The sequence below is a fragment of the Mus caroli genome, unplaced genomic scaffold (assembly GCF_978045245.1).
Source record: "Mus caroli unplaced genomic scaffold, Mus_caroli_1 scaffold_1, whole genome shotgun sequence".
Lineage (NCBI taxonomy): Eukaryota > Metazoa > Chordata > Mammalia > Rodentia > Muridae > Mus > Mus caroli.
This window is the reverse complement of record NW_028227256.1, coordinates 137815696-137833651: the sequence shown is the minus strand read 5'-3', so window position 1 is coordinate 137833651 and position 17956 is coordinate 137815696. Positions and strand designations below refer to the sequence as shown.

At 34.3% G+C, this 17956-nt stretch overlaps 1 protein-coding gene across 6 annotated transcripts in view; it reads right to left on the bottom strand.

Moving 5' to 3' along the window:
* Positions 1-17956, bottom strand: part of Kcnt2 (potassium sodium-activated channel subfamily T member 2) — a 381807-nt gene that overhangs the window by 30071 nt on the left and 333780 nt on the right. For all 6 annotated transcript variants that reach the window (XM_029477039.2, XM_029477031.2, XM_029477035.2 and 3 more), the window contains 3 exons: positions 15186-15287; positions 11641-11724; positions 10462-10590 (listed from right to left, as the gene is read on the bottom strand). In XM_029477039.2, the coding sequence (XP_029332899.1) occupies positions 10462-10590; positions 11641-11724; positions 15186-15287 (315 nt within the window). The remainder of the gene's footprint in view (positions 1-10461; positions 10591-11640; positions 11725-15185; positions 15288-17956) is intronic.

Here is a 17956-nt window from a genome sequence, read left to right as displayed (position 1 = left end):
TCCCACATTCTCTTCTATTCAATTCCGTGTACCTGGTTTTATGTTGAGGTCCTTGATACTCTTGGACTTCAGCTTTCTGCAAGGTGAAGATTCAAGTACTATGAATCTATTTTTATTCTTCTAGATACATATCGCCAGTTAGACCTGCACCATTCATTGAAGATGCTTTCTCTTTTCAACTGCACGTTCTTTTGCTTCTTTGTCAAAGAACAAATGTCCATAGGTGTGCGGGTACTGGGTCTTCAATTCTATGCCATTATTGACCTGTCTTTGTATCAATACCATATGGTCTTTATCACCGTTGCTTTGTAGTACAGATTGAGGGCAAAGATCATGATTCCCCCCAAAAATCTTTATATGTTGAAATTTGTTTTGGCTATCCTGGATTTTTTTGTCTTTCTATATGAAACTGACTATTGCTCTTTCCATGTCTGTGAAGAATTGAGTTGGAATTTTGATGTGGATTGCATTGAATCTAAGGATTGCTTTTGGTAAATGGCCATTTTTACTATAATAATACTATCAATGCATGAGCTTGGGGTATCTCTCCATTTCTGAGGTCTTCCACAATTTCTTTCTTCATAGATTTGAAGTTCTTGTCATACACATCTTTCACTTGCTTGGTAAGAGTTCCACCAAGATATTTTATACTTTGTGAATATTTTGAAGGGTGTTGTTTTCTAATTACTTTCTCAGGCTGTGTATCCTTTGTATAAAGGAAGGCTACTGTTTTTTGGTTTTTTTTGTTTTTTTTTTTTAGTTAATATTATATCCTGCCACTTTGATGAAGCTATTTATCAGCCATAGGAGTTATCCAGTGGAATTCTGGGGATTGCTTATGTACACCATCATATCATCTGCAAATAGTGATGCCTTGACTTCTTGCTTTTTAATTTATATCCACTTGATCTCAATTTGTTGTCTAATTGCTCGACCTTGAACTTCAAGTACTATATTGAATAGATAGGGAGTGAGTTGCCAGCCTTGTCTTGTCTCTGATTTTACTGGGACTGTTTCAAGTTTCTCTCCATTTAATTTGACATTGGCTGTTGGTTTTCTCTATATTGTTTTTATTATGTTTAGATGTGGGCCTTGAATTCCTGATGTCTCCAAGACTTTTATCATGAATTGGTGTTGGATTTTGTCACAGGCTTTTTCAACATCTAATGAGACGATCATGTGATTTTTTTTCTTTAAGTTTGTGTATATGGTGGATTACATTGATGGACTTTCTTATATTGAACTATCTCTGGATTCCTGGGATAACGCTTACTTCACCATGGTGAATGATGGTTTTGATGTGTTCTTTGATATGGTTTGTGAGAATTTTACTGAATATTTTTACATTGATATACATAAGTGAAATTTGCTTGAAGTAATCTTTCTTTGTTGGGTCTTTGTGTGTTTTAAGTATCAGAGTAACTGTGGTTGTGATCTGTATGAAAAGAACGACAAGTCTCTCAAAAAAGAAATTGAAGAAGACCTCAGAAAATGCAGAGATCTTACATGCTCATGGATTGGTAGAATTAACATAGTAAAAAAGGCCATCCATCAAAAGCAATCTACAAATTCAACACAAGCCCTATCAAAATCCCATCACAATACCTGAAAGACTTTGAAAGAGCAATTCTCAAATTCATCTGGAAAAATAAAAAAATCCACAATAGCAAAAACAATTATTAATAAAAGAAGTTCTGCACCATCACCATCCCTGACTTTCATACGCTACAGAGCAATCGTGATAAATCTGTATGGTGTTGGTACAGAGACAGGCAGGTTTATCAATGGAATAGAATTGGAGACCCAGAAATAAAACCACACACTTATGTACACTTGATCTTTGACAAAGAAGCCAAAAATATACAATGGGAAAAAAGAAAGCATGTTCAATAAATGTTGCTGGTCTAAAGGCAGTCAATATGTAGGAAAATAGAAGAGATGCATATTTGTAACCTTGCACAAAGCTTAAGTCCAATTAGATCAAGGACCTCAACATAAAACCAGATACACTGAATCTAACAGAAGAGAAAGTAAGAAAGAGCCTTGAAATCATTGGCATGGAGGAAATTTCCTAAACAGAACACCAATGGTTCAGGCTCTAAGAACAAGAATTGATTAATGGGACCTCATGAAACTGGAAAGCTTCTGTAAGGCAACATAGTCAACAGGACAGATAGGCAACCTACAGATTGGGAAAAAAAATCTTCACTATCACATCTGATAGAAGGCTAATATTCAAAATATATAAAGAACTCAAGAAGCTAATCACCAAAAAACAAAACAAAACAAAACAAAAATAAACAAGCAACTCAAGCAAAAAATCGTGTATAGAACTAAAGAGAGTATTCACAATAAAGGAATCTTGAATGGCTGACATGCACCTAAAGAAATGTTCAAAGTCTTTAGTGATCAGAGAAATACAAAGCAAAATGACCCTGATATTCCACCTTACACCTATCAGAATGACAGCACATTTTGGTGTGGATGTGGAGAAATAGAAACACTCTTCCATTGTTGGTTGGATTGTAAACTGGTACAACCACTTTGGAAATCAATCTGGAGGGTCCTCAGAGAATTGGAAATAGATTTACTTGAAGACCCAGCTTTACCACTCTTGGGCATATACCCAGAATATGCCTCACCATGCAACAGGGTCATGTGTTCCACTATGTTCTTAGCAGTCAGACAGATTCTCAAGTTCAAATAAGCCCCTAAGGAACGTGAAGAATGGCCTCCTGACAATGGAAATGAGTATGACAGAGAATCAATAGAGCTTAAAACTGGCAGATAAATAAATTTAAAAGGTAATAAAAAGATTCAAGTACAAGCTTCTATAAGATATCAAACAAAAAGAAAATTGTAAATAACTCAGTCTCACAGAGTATATTAATATAAGCTTTTGTTTGTTACATTTATGTGTACGTTGCATGTGCATATATATACATGAATGATGAGTATATATGAATAACTACGATTCGTAACTTCATGTTGTCATAATTCATAAGACTTATACAGTTGCATACATTTCATATATTTATAAATATCCAATATAAAAACTCTTAGATACATATATATCTTTATTTTTCATATTTTGCTCACAAACAAAAATTTAAAAATTCAAAGAGAATAATAAGATTGATAATACCAGAGAGTCAAATGCTTTACATTATTAAACTCAACATCTGTGGCATTATTCCAATACAGGGATATTGACTTTATGTATTATTCATCATAGATTTAATTTTATCAACCTGACCATCCTCTAAAGTAGCAATATATATATATATATATATGTATATATATATATATATACTTTGAGTATATATATATATATATATACTTTGAGTATATATATATATATATATATATATATATATATATATACTCAAAAATAATGCTGAATTAGGGAAGTAATATCTATGATGCTGTATATATTTAGTCACAGAATTATACATAATTAACCCTGAACAGTTACACATTTATTTTATCTTAACCTATGAAGTAGTAATATGTTCCCTATTTCCTTTTATTTCTGCTTCACATTCATCATAGTCCAAGTTTGCACATAGCTACTTAAGGGGTAGTGAAAATCTAAACCCAGAATCAATGCAGAATAAAGAGATGAATGGTTAATGCCTAGCAACAAGGACCAAAGCACTGGCAGAGAATAACTATGTTGCAAACTAGCTCAATACACAGAAATAAGTCTGACTGGAAATACTAGGTAGCTAATATGAACTAATGGTTCTTTATTAGACAGTAGAACAAAAGTGTGATTGATCTAGTGCTAGTAGAAAAAGGAAAGGGGATTTGTCTAGAAGCCTCATAGAAGACCATCAAGAGAAGAGGATCTCACTGTTTCCAATTCACAATGAGGAAAGTGCATGTACAAATGGACCCAATTCACAATGAGGAAAGTGCATGTACAAATGGACCCAATTCACAATGAGGAAAGTGCATGTACAAATGGACCCAATTCACCATGAGGAAAGTGCATGTACAAATGGACCCAATTCACCATGAGGAAAGTGCATGTACAAATGGACCCAATTCACAATGAGGAAAGTGCATGTACAAATGGACCCAATTCACAATGAGGAAAGTGCATGTACAAACGGGTCTGAATCCTCACCTCAGCTGTCTGACAAATCTACTGCTTAGCATTCTGAGCCTGCACTGAATGCATATAGTATCTCTCAGTAGATGTTGTTCTGTTTGGGTATAAGATAGATAGGATCCTGGCCAGGATGATCATGCCTATGTTCTTCATATAAAGAATTAGAAGAGCTTACTTCAAATTAAAAAAAAAAAGAAAGAAAGACTTCCAACAATATAGAGGTAATTGTTCTCAGCTAACATGCAGAGTGCAGAAAAAGATGAGGTTTTGTCAAACAATTACATAGTTTGAGTCAATTCTTATGTAGATACCCAAAGTAAATGCTGTGCTCAAAACTGATTGTGAGAGAAGGGAGTAGTTACCTACAACAGTAGAGTTAAGTGATAAAATATAGACAGCCTAGTGTCCTATTTCAACTTGAAATCCAGCTCTGACATATGCTAAAGTTTGAATCTTAGTCAAGGTACCTTGTCTCAAATCTCAGTAATAATTCTGCTTTTCTGCATGCAAGTTTATTTCACTTAGCACAAAATGCCAAGATTTACTCATGTTTTCTTACAAAAAAAAAGAGGCATAATTCTAATAAAGAGTAATATTGTGCTAGCATGAATAAAAAAGTGGAGAAATTTGGCTGCAAAAAAAAAAAAAAAAAGTCCCAGCTATAAAGATCAATTGTTCCCCTTGGAGAGGATTGATTCCTAATATCCATTTGGTGGCTCATGACCATCTCTAACCCCAGGTGTAACCATTTGCCACCCTCTTTTGACCTCTACATACACCAGACACATACATATATACATACAAGCATGTAGGCAAAACTCATGCACATAAAATAAAGAAATCTGAAAGACAGAAAGAAAGAAAGAAAGAAAGAAAGAAAGAAAGAAAGAAAGAAAGAAAGAAGGAAGGAAGGAAGGAAGGAAGGAAGGAAGGAAGGAAGGAAGGAAGGAAGGAAGAAAGAAAGAAAGGAAGGAAGGAAGGAAGGAAGGAAGGAAGGAAGGAAGGAAGGAAGGAAGGAAGGAAGAAAGAAAGGAAGAAAGAAAGGAAGAAAGAAAGAGAGAGAGAGAAGGGGAGGGAGGGAGGGAGGAAGAAAGGAAGGAAGGAAGGAAGGAAGGAAGGAAGGAAGGAAGGAAGGAAGGAAGGAAGGAAGGAAGGAAGAAAGGAAGAAAGGAAGGAAGAAAGAGGAAGAAAGGGAGGAAGAAAGGAAGAAACAGAGAGATAGAAAGAGAAAGAGAGAAAGAAAGAGAAAGAGGGGAAACTGAGAATTGTTAGTCAAAGGTACAAATTGCTACATGTCAAATGAATAAATTCTGAATATGTCTTATCAGGCACTGTGAATGAAGTTAATATTAATGTATTGTGTGCTAGCAATGCTCAGAAAGAGGTTCAGGAGGCACAGCCTTAGTTTATTATTATATATCTCAGCAAGTACAACATCTCCTGAGATTTATCTGCCTGAACTCTGGCTTCCTGGTCTCCGTCCACAGATTCCTTTAAGAGAAGATCAGAGTTCTCTAGACACTAGTGAGGATTTGTATAATCCTTAGCCTTTGGAAAAAAAAAATTACCAGTTTTTAGGACTCTTAAAAACTGTAACATTTTAAAATATCCTCCATTATAAATGTTAATACTACAAAGTAATAAAATGCTAATATAATTTAGAATTAATACTTATAATGTAAGGTTTAGATAGAAAAATTATTTGATTAGTATATGTTTTCATTCTTAATGTCTTTCTAGAGCTTCAGCTTGTATTGTGAGTTCCACCTATTAGGACTGACTTTTTGAACAGATGCCTGCTAATTACACACCACAGTCCTGTCAGTACAGACTAAGAATTGAAGAAATCACACAAAAGAACAGACATATGTGACTACTGTGAAGTGGGGTGATTAGCTTCTTGGTGTTAGCTATAGCATTTATGAAACTGGTTTACAGAAATTCTAAAATAATGCCTAAAGTGGATTAACACATGCAGCCCGAAGACAAAATGTAACATTATTTTGCAATCTTCTCTGTGAAAATAAAACTACATTAACATGAAAAAATGTATGTATGTATGAACATTTCACAATGAATCTCTGGATGTAGTCTTTCATAGTCAATTTTTAATAGGTCTGCATTTGCATCTTAAAGCACTGAGGAATGAGACAAACAGAAGGTACTTACTTGAGATCCTATTTCTCGAGACTGACACAAAGGAGGAAAAAAGAAATACATAAAATGCAGTTTAGACAATGACTGGACCATACATACAAGAAACAGCAACATGGACAAAATATGACATATATCCACATTACACTTATAATGCAATAATGTCTTTGCTTTTTTGAAAGGCTTTTGATAAAAGTCAAGTAAACATGAAGTATAATTTTTTATGTCTACCAAATATTCTGTTTTCTCAGATAAGTATAATAGATACTAAAATATATGATCAAGAAATAACTGAATCACTTCATGAAAATAATGTTTTAAGTAATCATTTACATTATACACTAATTTTTGGTAATGATGCATACAATAGCAGTCTGAACTGACATTCAGGAAATCTATGGTTAAATACAATCTATGTAAATACAGAAGACATCGACTGGTATTTACTTTATTAATATAATTTTATCGTTGATAAAGGTGTTATTTTACTAAAGTCAAAATTTTTCATACTTAAAGATTTCTTCTCTATTCACTCAGGAAAACTGAAGAAGAACGAAGACCAAAGTGTGGACACTTTGCCCCTTCTTAGAATTGGAAAAAAATCTCCCATGGAAGGAGTTACAGAGACAAAGTTTGTAGCTGCGACGAAAGGATGGACCATCTAGAGACTGCCATATCCAGGGATCCATCCCATAATTAGCCTCCAAACGATGACACCATTGCATACACTAGCAAGGGTTTGCTGAAAAGAGCCTGATATAGCTGTCTCTTGTGAGACTAGGCCGGGGCCTAGCAATCACAGAAGTGGATGCTCACAATCAGCTTTTGGATGGATCACAGGGCCCCCAATGGAGGAGCTAGAGAAAGTATCCAAGGAGCTAAAGAGATCTGCAACCCTATTGTTGGAACAACATGATGTACTAACCAGAACCCCAGAGCTCTTGTCTCTAGCTGCATATGTATCAAAAGATGGCCTAGTCGGCCATCACTGGAAAGAAAGGCCCATTGGACATGCAAACTTTATATGCCCCAGTACAGGGGAACGCCAGGGCCAAAAAGTGGGAATGGGTAGGTAGGGAAGTGGGGGGGGAGGGTATGGGGGACTTTTGGGATAACATTGGAAATGTAATTGAGGAAAATACGTAATAAAAAAAATATTAAAAAAATTATCCTAAGGGGATCTCTCTGACAGTTTCCTGTTCTCCTTCTCATCTGTTATTTCCTATGCATTGCTTGGTGTTTTGCACACACTGGTCAGGTCTACATCATGGGAAAGACAATGGAAAATTTTAGCACCATGGTAGAAGACTTGCTGTGATCTGAGCAAGATCATAACAACCCTTTTAATTCCAAAAACTAAATGAAACTTCTGCTTCCTAAAATCCAGAATCTTTCCTAGATTTTACTTAGAGAAAACTGCCACTTAATCTGAATGACATACTTGAATTTCCTAAAAAAAATTTTTTTGAACTAACTGACACTGCAAAAAAATGATGGTAGGTTTCAATTCCTTAGACTTATTCATCTTTTATTTGTGTTTACCAGAGACAATTAATTCCTTTTCCACATATAACTCATTGTCTTAACTGAGTTCCTTCACTGTAAAGATGTTCCAGCAAACTGTAAAACTATAACTGATTGTGGATATACTATCCATCAGTCATATTCACATAATCTCCTAGTGAAGAATGAGAAGAAATATACTCATGTTTAAAATAAGTGTCCAGAAAAAGAAACTTCACTTTACATGATGGACTTGTGTAACTTCATGTGTTAGACCTTTCATGTTGGAAGAGAATATTCAACTCAGCTGTGGTAGGTAGTGTGTGTTGCATGCACAGTAATATTACTTTGAAGCAGTGAATTGTTGGTGAAATGTTTAATATACTCTATCTTTGTGTCTCATGTTGCCTACAGAACTCAAATATAAATCATTAAATAAAATGTGTTAAATGATAAATTACGTTCAAAAATAGGAAAACAGGATCCATCAGCTTAGATCAGTTTCCTTTTATTCTGACAATGACATCCTTTTATAAACATATAAATAAACTGGAGGCAAAGGGATTAAAAACAATTTCAGTGAGAATTTTATTTGTGAAGGACAATTTGTGAAGAATTATCTAAAATGTAATTAAGTACTCTTTGACAGAGATAGTCACCTATTCTTTCTAAATTTTGACATGTTATTCGCTAAACAACAAATGTTTTTTCAATCATAAAAATGATTGACATGAGTATGAATGGCCTCACCATAGAAAACAATTGCGACATCTAAATTCTTAAAACATAAATAATGGTAAAACTACAAAAACATCTATAGAAATCCACTTTGTAATTACCATAGCCAATTGAGAAATATTTGCATTACAATAAATGTTTATGTTCCACTTTTTAAAAGTCTGTGAAATTGTAAGCCAGGGGCCAATGGTTTTTAGAGAGAGGAGTGCTAGACAGTGATTTAGTCATGAAAGATCTAGGGATCCCAGAATGCCTTGCTTCTTCTGTTCTAAGAAGATATGTTGCTCAAATGTCAAGAATCACAACAGATTCTGCCCAGACAACAAACCTAGCATTGTCTACATTCCAGGCTTACCAGTCCTTACAAATGCCAGAATCAACTTTTCATTACAAAAATCTTTTACAATTTCTATTATGTATATGAGTGTGCTTGTATGCATGTGTGTGTGTGTGTGTGTGTGAATGTGTGTGTGTACCTAGGAGTATATGAGGCTTCTCTGGAACAGCAGTATGAACTCTGTTACTGAACCATCTTTCTAGGCTTTAACATTTCCATTTTTATAAGTCATGGAATGTATGATATGCTACAATTGAAACACTAGCAAGCTAAGAAAATGTTAAATTACTTACATATAAAAGTGTCTTGTTTTAATATTTTAGTATATAATCAAAGAATATTGCAGCTAATCTAAAAACTTTAGCCATACTTGCCAAATTACTTCTTGAATTTAACTTTCTGGTATGCATCTCCAGTCAGCTACTGTTGATTGTTTCTTATTTGTAAGTTCTTTTTCTGAAGTGAACCTAAGAGTCTGTGTTCAAACAAAAACTTAAATATAGCTATAAAGATGGTGGCAGAGATATTTACAATGTCTCAGAAACAACAATGAAGTCACCCACAACATCTCAGGAAACATGAATAACATCCAGATAGGCACAATAACCACCTATGTAAAAATATAATAACTGAGCAAGAAAATGAATCTATATCCTTTTAACGATACTCTGACAATAAATTTCTTCTGCATGAACCATTTATTTTTGATTTTTATCATGAATCTACTTGGCTAGCTAAAATAAATATCATTGATTTGAGCCCTAAGCCTGGGGTGATTTTGCACAAGAGGAAAAGAAAAATCTAGACAAAACGTCTTTGCGATTTGTCATAACTTTGGAAAATTTGAAAGAAAATACTTCAAGGATATAAACCAAAATTTATATTAATAAATACTATATATAAATATATGTAGGGTAGTATATTTATCTAAAAACTTTATCTCATAACATAATCTATTTTAAAGAGATGGATTTTCCTAACAATATAGAAATTACCTGCAACCACAGAGGTGATAAAGTTAAAATACAGATGTATTCTCAGTTGTAGGTGGTCATCAAAATTCTTCCTTCTGTATTAATAGGTTCTACTTCCCAATAAAATTACTCCATTTTTTTTCTAGAAAATCAGGCAAAATGTCTGTCCCTAGACTTTTCTTAGAGCTTTACATACATTTTCAAAGTAGAAACAAAGAAACATGCATTTCAAATCTTGATGAGATTTCCTTTTTTGCTTTCTTCCAAATAATAATATGTATAGTCAGGGAATACATTAGAAACATAGGTGGTTCAGACAAGATTTGTTTTTATCTCACAATCTCAGGGTGACTCAAAGTGTTCTGATTCTTTAAAATGTACTAGAAGTGGCTAATCATGGATCTAGGAAAAAAAAAAAAAAGATTGGAACCTAATATCCACAGTGGTAAAAAGCCTTCTATCTAACAATACTTTGTGAAACAGTTGAGATTTTAGCTACTGAAAATGTACTCTAGGTGTTTATATAGAACCCCATTTCAGTTTCAATTGCACTTGTGTGAAATCAGTCTGTATGGTTGTGAATGACTATATTCATCATAGTAAACACCACAGTAAAAAAGGCTTTCATAGATCCAAACCTCAGATGTCGTTAGTTTCTGAGATTCTGTTCTGTAGATCCCGATGGGAACATCTCCAGTAGAAGAACACAACTTCTGATAGAGTCTGGCATACGTTCTGATCCACAAGTCATCTTCAGTGATTTTCATCTATAATGCATATGAATGAATCACACAATCAATGTTTAAGAATAAAAATCCCAGTGGTCATTTTTCTCTTCTTCAAAGCCCTGCCAATGTATATTTTAAAATCTCAAAGTAGCATTTCATAAAACCTTATTCACTCGTGAGGCTTACTAATTTACTCCAGCTCAGCTTATCCTGAGAGCACATTCAAAGGCAAGAAACGTTAAGTATTCAATCTGGGCCAGTATGACATTTTATTGATCCAGTAAAAGTAGGCAGAACAACACTGGTAGAGATCTGGGAGATACTTGTAAACTGTGAAAACTTTCAAGATGGTGAAATAACACAACTGACACTGATATTTAGGGAATTAATTATATAGAGAAAAATAGTAAGGTGCAGAACTATTCTCATAATAGAAGTCCTATCCACTTGCCCCATTGTTCTGACATGTACAGAAGCAAATTTGTGGTAGAAGGAACACAGGGTTCCAGGCAGGAAGCCAAGGACCTTCTTCCACACAGGTTCTTTTACATCTGATCCATTAGCAATCTACCGTATTCTATGTATTACACTCTTCTACAAAACAGCATGTTTGAACCATGTGCAATAGCACAGGTCTAGTCTCACTGAAATCCGAAAGGAATTGAGTGGAGTATTCCTTGATTCCAGAATATCAAGACAGTCTGAACAGTGTATTAGGATCCCATCTCAGAAAGGTATAGGGTTGAGTGCCAGAACTTCCCTGCTGATGGACAGTGTCATTGTCAAAATCTTGGACATGTCATTGTCAAAACTGACAGCTAAAACAATATCATCAACGAGGAACTGTATTTGGTTTTATATAGAATGGTTTTGTAACAATATTAATTGTAATGCTTGAGGAACAAAGAAAAAATATGATACATCTAAGGCCTAATGGCCTAATGTATTAGAAAAAAATCTCAGATTAACTCTTTAGACACACATGAGGAAATAAATTTGGTTATAAACGAGTCACCAAAAGCACATAGTTGACGCTCTGATCAAACCTTCTATCAGAATTCTCTCCTCTTCCAGACATGATTAACTTACAGAACAAAGAAACCCTGATCCTGGTATGGTGTCCAGTCCCAAAAGAAGTCTGGTGATAGAAATCATATAATCTTTCACAAATGACTGCAATATAAGGAAAACATGTATACATTATGTATGTCAGACACAAAGAAGACTGGGAAGTTTGAACACATAAATGTTTCTGGAAATCTATTTCTAGCATCTCAGTAAGTCTTGGTAAAATCAGATTAAAATATGTCTCAACACTTAAAATAACCATTTATAGTAAAGCCAACTATAAAGTAATATATGAAATACATGCTATTTACAGATAGTACATATACTGAGATTGGCATACAAGGCATGGTGCTAACATGTTATATGGTTTAAAATCCAAACAAATATCTCTGATTAAAATAAAATGGTCAAATTAATAACTTTTAAAATTAATGCTTTAAATATTTTAGCCACTCTTTTCCCTAAGATTAAGCTACTCAATAGTAAAATGAAACTTATTTTTATACTTCCTTTATTATTTTTATTATATGTATTGTTTCCCAAACTATTACATCTGAAAATAGACAGTCATTTTTTTAAAAAAATGAATCATTATATTTTCTTAAAATAGCAATGTGTATCACTTAATCATAGAAATATAAACCATAATATTAGCAAGCTTTTAGAGATCCCCTCATCAAACATCATCCCTAGGAGCACAAGGCTCAGGGGTCTAATCCCAGCACCAACAAAAGAAGGAAATCATTCCGAACACTTCAGAGGTCATTGTAACCAACGAAAAATCCTGAAGGATAGAAATTATTTTCTAAAATTTGCAAACTCTGAAGTCCTCTTGTTAACTGTTTTTTCAAACAAATAGTACAATAAAGTTATACATTGTAGCTAGACTATTTTGAAGTTTATTAATATAGAAATTAATCTAACCCAGCAAATACATTTAATATACTATAGGAAGTTTCTCTCAGATATACACATATGCATATAGACAGATTCAGTATATCATGGATTAAGACAGGAGTATAAGGCTGGGCAGTGGTGGTGCACTTGCCTTTAAACCCAGCACTTGGGAGGCAGAGGCAGGCAGATTCTGAGTTCAAGGCCAGCCTGGTCTACAGAGTGAGTTCCAGGACAGCCAGGGCTATACAGAGAAACCCTGTCTCAAATCAAACAAACAAACAAAAACAAAAACAAACAAACAAACAAAAATCCTGATCTTAAATTGTGAATTTATTTATTTATTTATTTATTTTATTTATTTATTTTATTTATTTATGTTTCATTGTATGTGGATGTGTGCATGTATGCAACAGAGTACCTGTGGAAGTCGGCGGACAACTATGGTAAGTTGTAACACATGGGGTTCTGAGATAGAATTCAGGAATTAAAGCTTAACCCACAAGCATGTTATCATCTTGTCTGCTGTCATCCAAAACCTTCACATTCTAATGGGGTCTTTCTGCATTCGTTTCAACAAATTACTAACTTCTAAGTGTCTTGATAAGGCATCACAAAAATCAACACAAAGAAGGCCTAAAAACGATCTTTACTTCTTTAGGATCATCGTATCACATGAAAATAAGACTGTAGCATTAGAATAGCAGTTAAATACATCTTAGCGATCCATACAAACTCTCAGCTTCAACTGATGCTCTTCAAGCATAGTTTAAAAAAAAAAAAAGGAAAAAAAAGTTAGGTTGCAATTTAATTCTCAACAGTTGAGTATATTCATATTTGGGGATCTTTGGTACAGGCCAACCTCCTGGATTACCTAGATAAATTATCTGGAAATATTAGTAAAAAGCATTAATACCAGTCATTGCTCATTGCCCGCTGTGGCACATTTTCAGACAAGCAGGTCGATACTGACATCCATAAGGACAGGAAGAGTTAGCCCAGAGGCTAGCAGAAAATCTCCAGATATCTTGGGATTAGTTTAGTCAAGCAGACAGTTGTAGAAAAGTGTAACAAATATCAAGAGCAGTGTAGACAATAAAATTTTAAGGCGCTTAATTTGAAGCTAATGCTATGAAATAAAACTCTGTAAATATATTTTCCCTTTAAATGGAATTGTTGAGTGAGTGTTTGACTAATCAGAGAGCAGGTAACATCAATACGATCAGCCACAGGCAAAAACAAGCAAACAAAAGCAGACCATGCTATATTTGTGTGAAATATATGTATTTTTAGATTGCTTTCTACTAGTGTACAATGCATAAAAAGCAATGGAACCTTGGTATTTGGGGACTAAATAGCTCTCATTTATACTTCTATTTATATAAATTAAGCAAAAATTATCAGATGCAGCTAGAGACAAAAGCTCTGGGGTACTGGTTAGTTCATATCGTTGTTCCACATATAGGGTTGCAGTTCCCTCTAGCTGCATATGTATCAAAAGATGGCCTAGTCAGCCACCACTGGAAAGAGAGGCCCTTTGGACTTGCAAACTTTATATGCCCCAGTACAGGGGAACGCCAGGGCCAAAAAGGGGCAGTGGGTGGGTAGGGGATTGGGGGGTGGGTATGGGGGACTTTTGGGATAGCATTGGAAATGTAAACAAGGAAAATACCTAATAAAAAATTATCAGATGCTTAAATATATTCAGTTTAGAATACTGATACATTTATATCTGCTCAAAATCTGAAAAAAAAGAAGTTCTAATAAGCAATGCTAGCTTTAACTTTTTCGTTATTTTTCTCTTTAAAAAAGTAGCTCAGAGACATGCTTAGAATTATAGGAAAATACATTAATAAATTTCACATGGAACTGGTACCCAGGAATACAATTTCCAAGCCAAACCTCTTATTTTTAATGTGGTACTGTTATTATTGTGAGGAAGGAGAGAGAGAGAGAGAGAGAGACAGACAGACAGACAGACAGACAGACAGAGAGACAGAGAGAGAGACAGACAGACAGAGAGACAGAGAGACAGAGAGACAGAGAGACAGAGAGACATAGAGACAGAGAGACAGAGATATCACAAATTCACAGTGACCTGGGAAAAACAGATCAACTTCTAGGAGTTAGCTCTGTTTCCATTCTCAGTTCTGAGGAAGTTATTCAAGTCTTCAGGCTTGTGTAGTGTAGAGTTTATGTTTCTCTCTCTCTTTCTCTCTCTCTCTCTCTCTCTCTCTCTCTCTCTCTCTCTCTCTCTCTCTCTCTCCTTACTAAATATTATTAAATTACTTCAATTGAGATTATAATATAATTACATCATTATACTCCTTCACTTTCTTTTCTTCAAACATTCTCATAGAGTCTCCTACTCCCTTTCGAATTTATGGTTTTTATAATAATATATGTATATAAATATATGTTTCTAAGACCAACCTGCTCAGTCTATATAACCTTACTTGTATGCATTTGACATCAGACCAAGTTTTAAAATGTATTTTTGAATAAAGCATTTGATATCAACATTTATGTGATTAAATACATGGAAGCATAGTGAACTGTTTCAAATCAACTTTTAAGGTAAGAGTTTGAAACATCACTAACACATATTTTTACTTAAAACCTAGGTGAAATATAAAATAACCACTTCAAAGAAAGAGCACTCGCTTGCGTACCTGATAAAGAAGGGTGTCTAACATACTGATGCTGAACACTCTTCCCGCAGCAAAAGGCAGTCGAAACATAAAGGCCAGGTTCGAACCTCGTTCTCTTTCTTTCTGTTCAGAATCAGAGGAAGAAGCTATGAGCATCTATATTTTATGTATTGCTGTGTGGGCAAATTTTCTCAGCAAATATTTAAAAAAGGTATTCATATTCAACTCTTTAAAATAAATGTGCCCCATCTTTGTTTAAAATTGATTCTTGTATATGTTCTTGCAAGTGTATTGCATATGTGTGCTTAAAAATAAAACTTTAAATATCTCTTTCACTTTAATTAACAACTTTTCCAAATCTGTTGGAACATCTCATAACTGAAAATGTTAACTTTTTCATATGTAAACAGTTATTCTTACTGTAGTAGATGACATAATAAAACAAACAATAAAAGTAGTTTGAGTCAACCCTGAACAGTTGCTAAAGTTACATAACATATTATGCTACCAAGATTTGCCTTAAAATATCATCATATATGAGAAACACTTTATGCATATACGAGCCTAGGCTGGTCTGGAATGGTCATGTTGTCCCAAATAGATGTGTTGTAGTCCAAATTGCCAAGGTTATCACATTGCAAGGTCGAGTTCTGAGAAACTAATTTCATCTTATCGAGACAGAATTCTCATGAAAGGGATCAGTGCCCTAAGAGCCAAAGTCCTTCAACCATGTGCCAGATTTGAACTAAAATGTGTGCCTTCCACCACTCTTCATGTCACCAGTAAGCACTCTAAACTGAGACCCCCCTAAGCTTGTCAGTCTATGGTACATTGGATGTGGTGCATTGGCCATGTTTCAAAGTAGCAATATTGTAATAGCTGCTCAGATAGAGTGAATATTTATACCACACACCATCATTTAATTTACTTCTCAATCTGTCTCAGCTTCTCTCTCTCAGACACATATTTACATATAAGCTCCTTTACATTTTCAAAAGAAAGTTTATGTGTATGTAAGTATGCATGTATATTACAAAGCACAGTCGTTTCCTTAAACATAAGTCAACTGTTATTTGGATGCCGTGCTACAGACTTGGAAGACTTATATTTGAGACCATTATATTTTACAGGAGCCCTTTCTTCAAAACAAGCCAACGATGCGGAAATGAAGAGAGCAAATGTTTCATGTACTAACAATTGAAAGAGGCATCTTGAGAAAGAAAGTTCATCTTGTACTTACTGGACACTAACTTCAAAAATTATTATTTCTCTCAGCAATCTTTATGTTGACAGATTGAAACAGCTATGCACATAAGAAATCTAGTTCTTGTGGAAACTGAAGGCCACATTTTAATGAAGCAAATTTGGGGGTTCTTAAAAGAAAAGGAGAGCTTACTTTCCTTTTTTCTTTTGACAGTGAGTGATAGGATGTTCTGATGGCCATGATCACAAAACAAATACAAGGATGTTCAAAACAGAACCTGCATCCATCAGGTGTAAACTGGTACAACCACCATGGGAATCGGTATTTTGGTTTTTCATAAATTTAAAATATAACGCCACTAAGGTGCTTCTATGCTATGCCTCATATACAAATGATGCTAAATGATCATACCACAGTGATATTTGTAACTCCATTTTTGTAGTTTTGCTGTTTACAGTGAAAATAAATATTTTTTAATTTATTTTTTATTAGGTATTTTCCTCGTTTACATTTTCAATGCTATCCCAAAAGTCCCCCATACCCACCCCCCCAACCCCCTACCCTACTTTTTGAAAGTTTATCAAATGGTATATAGGTAAAGGACATGATTCCATCCCATATTTCTTTCATGTTCTTCCTTTCATGAAATAATTGAACTTGGAATTTTAACTTCTTCATGTGCGATTTTTAATGAAGGTATCTATGATCACTTTTTTATCTAACCTTCAATCTACTCATGAGTCTTATCCTGAATGTCTCTTTATAAATTTGAACTCAGAAATCCTAATCAAAGATGCTAAATTTATCAAAGAAACCTTGTCCTACCTCTCTCCATTACCTGTATATCTACTGAATTTCCAACATCTATCATTATCACAGTATTCTTTATGTCTTCTGCTAAAGTCTACTGCTATAACATGCTAACCTAATATTTTTTAACCACAGATCCTTGTTACTCCAAGAGATTCTCACTGCTAATTAATGTCCTTCCTGGCAACTCAGTTTCTGTTTATAAATTGAGTCCATTTACCCTATAATGAGACTTTTCTACACATGCCTGGAGAATAGAAAATCCGTGATTAAGAAAAACACTTCTTATTTACAGAATCAGAAATGTTTTCATCTATGTAATGTATTCTCAATCAACTGAAATCTCTCAAAAGCTTATTGGATCAGTGTGGATATTCTTCAATATATCATGATTTTTTCACACAGGTTTAACCTGCTGGTATAATTTTTGATAGAGTTAAATTTTTCTAAATCCAAGAAATTTCTTCTAAGTCTTTTTTATTAATGCAATACCTATAAATACCTACATTCACATGATTTTCCAGGTCAATCACATCATTTAAAACACTTCTTCAAATTTTAAGATTGGTTGATATTTCCATTTGTTAAAAATGACAAACAGGCTGAGTAGGGGCACAAGCCCCTTCCGGTCCAACAAGCACCTGGATAGCTAGGGCGATGAGCTACCCACCAGCTACCCAGGACACCTGCCACAGGATCTTAAGACTTCTGGTGAGTGGAACCCAGCCTCTGCTCCAATCTCTAAACAGAGACAACTATAACAACTAACTCCAGAGAT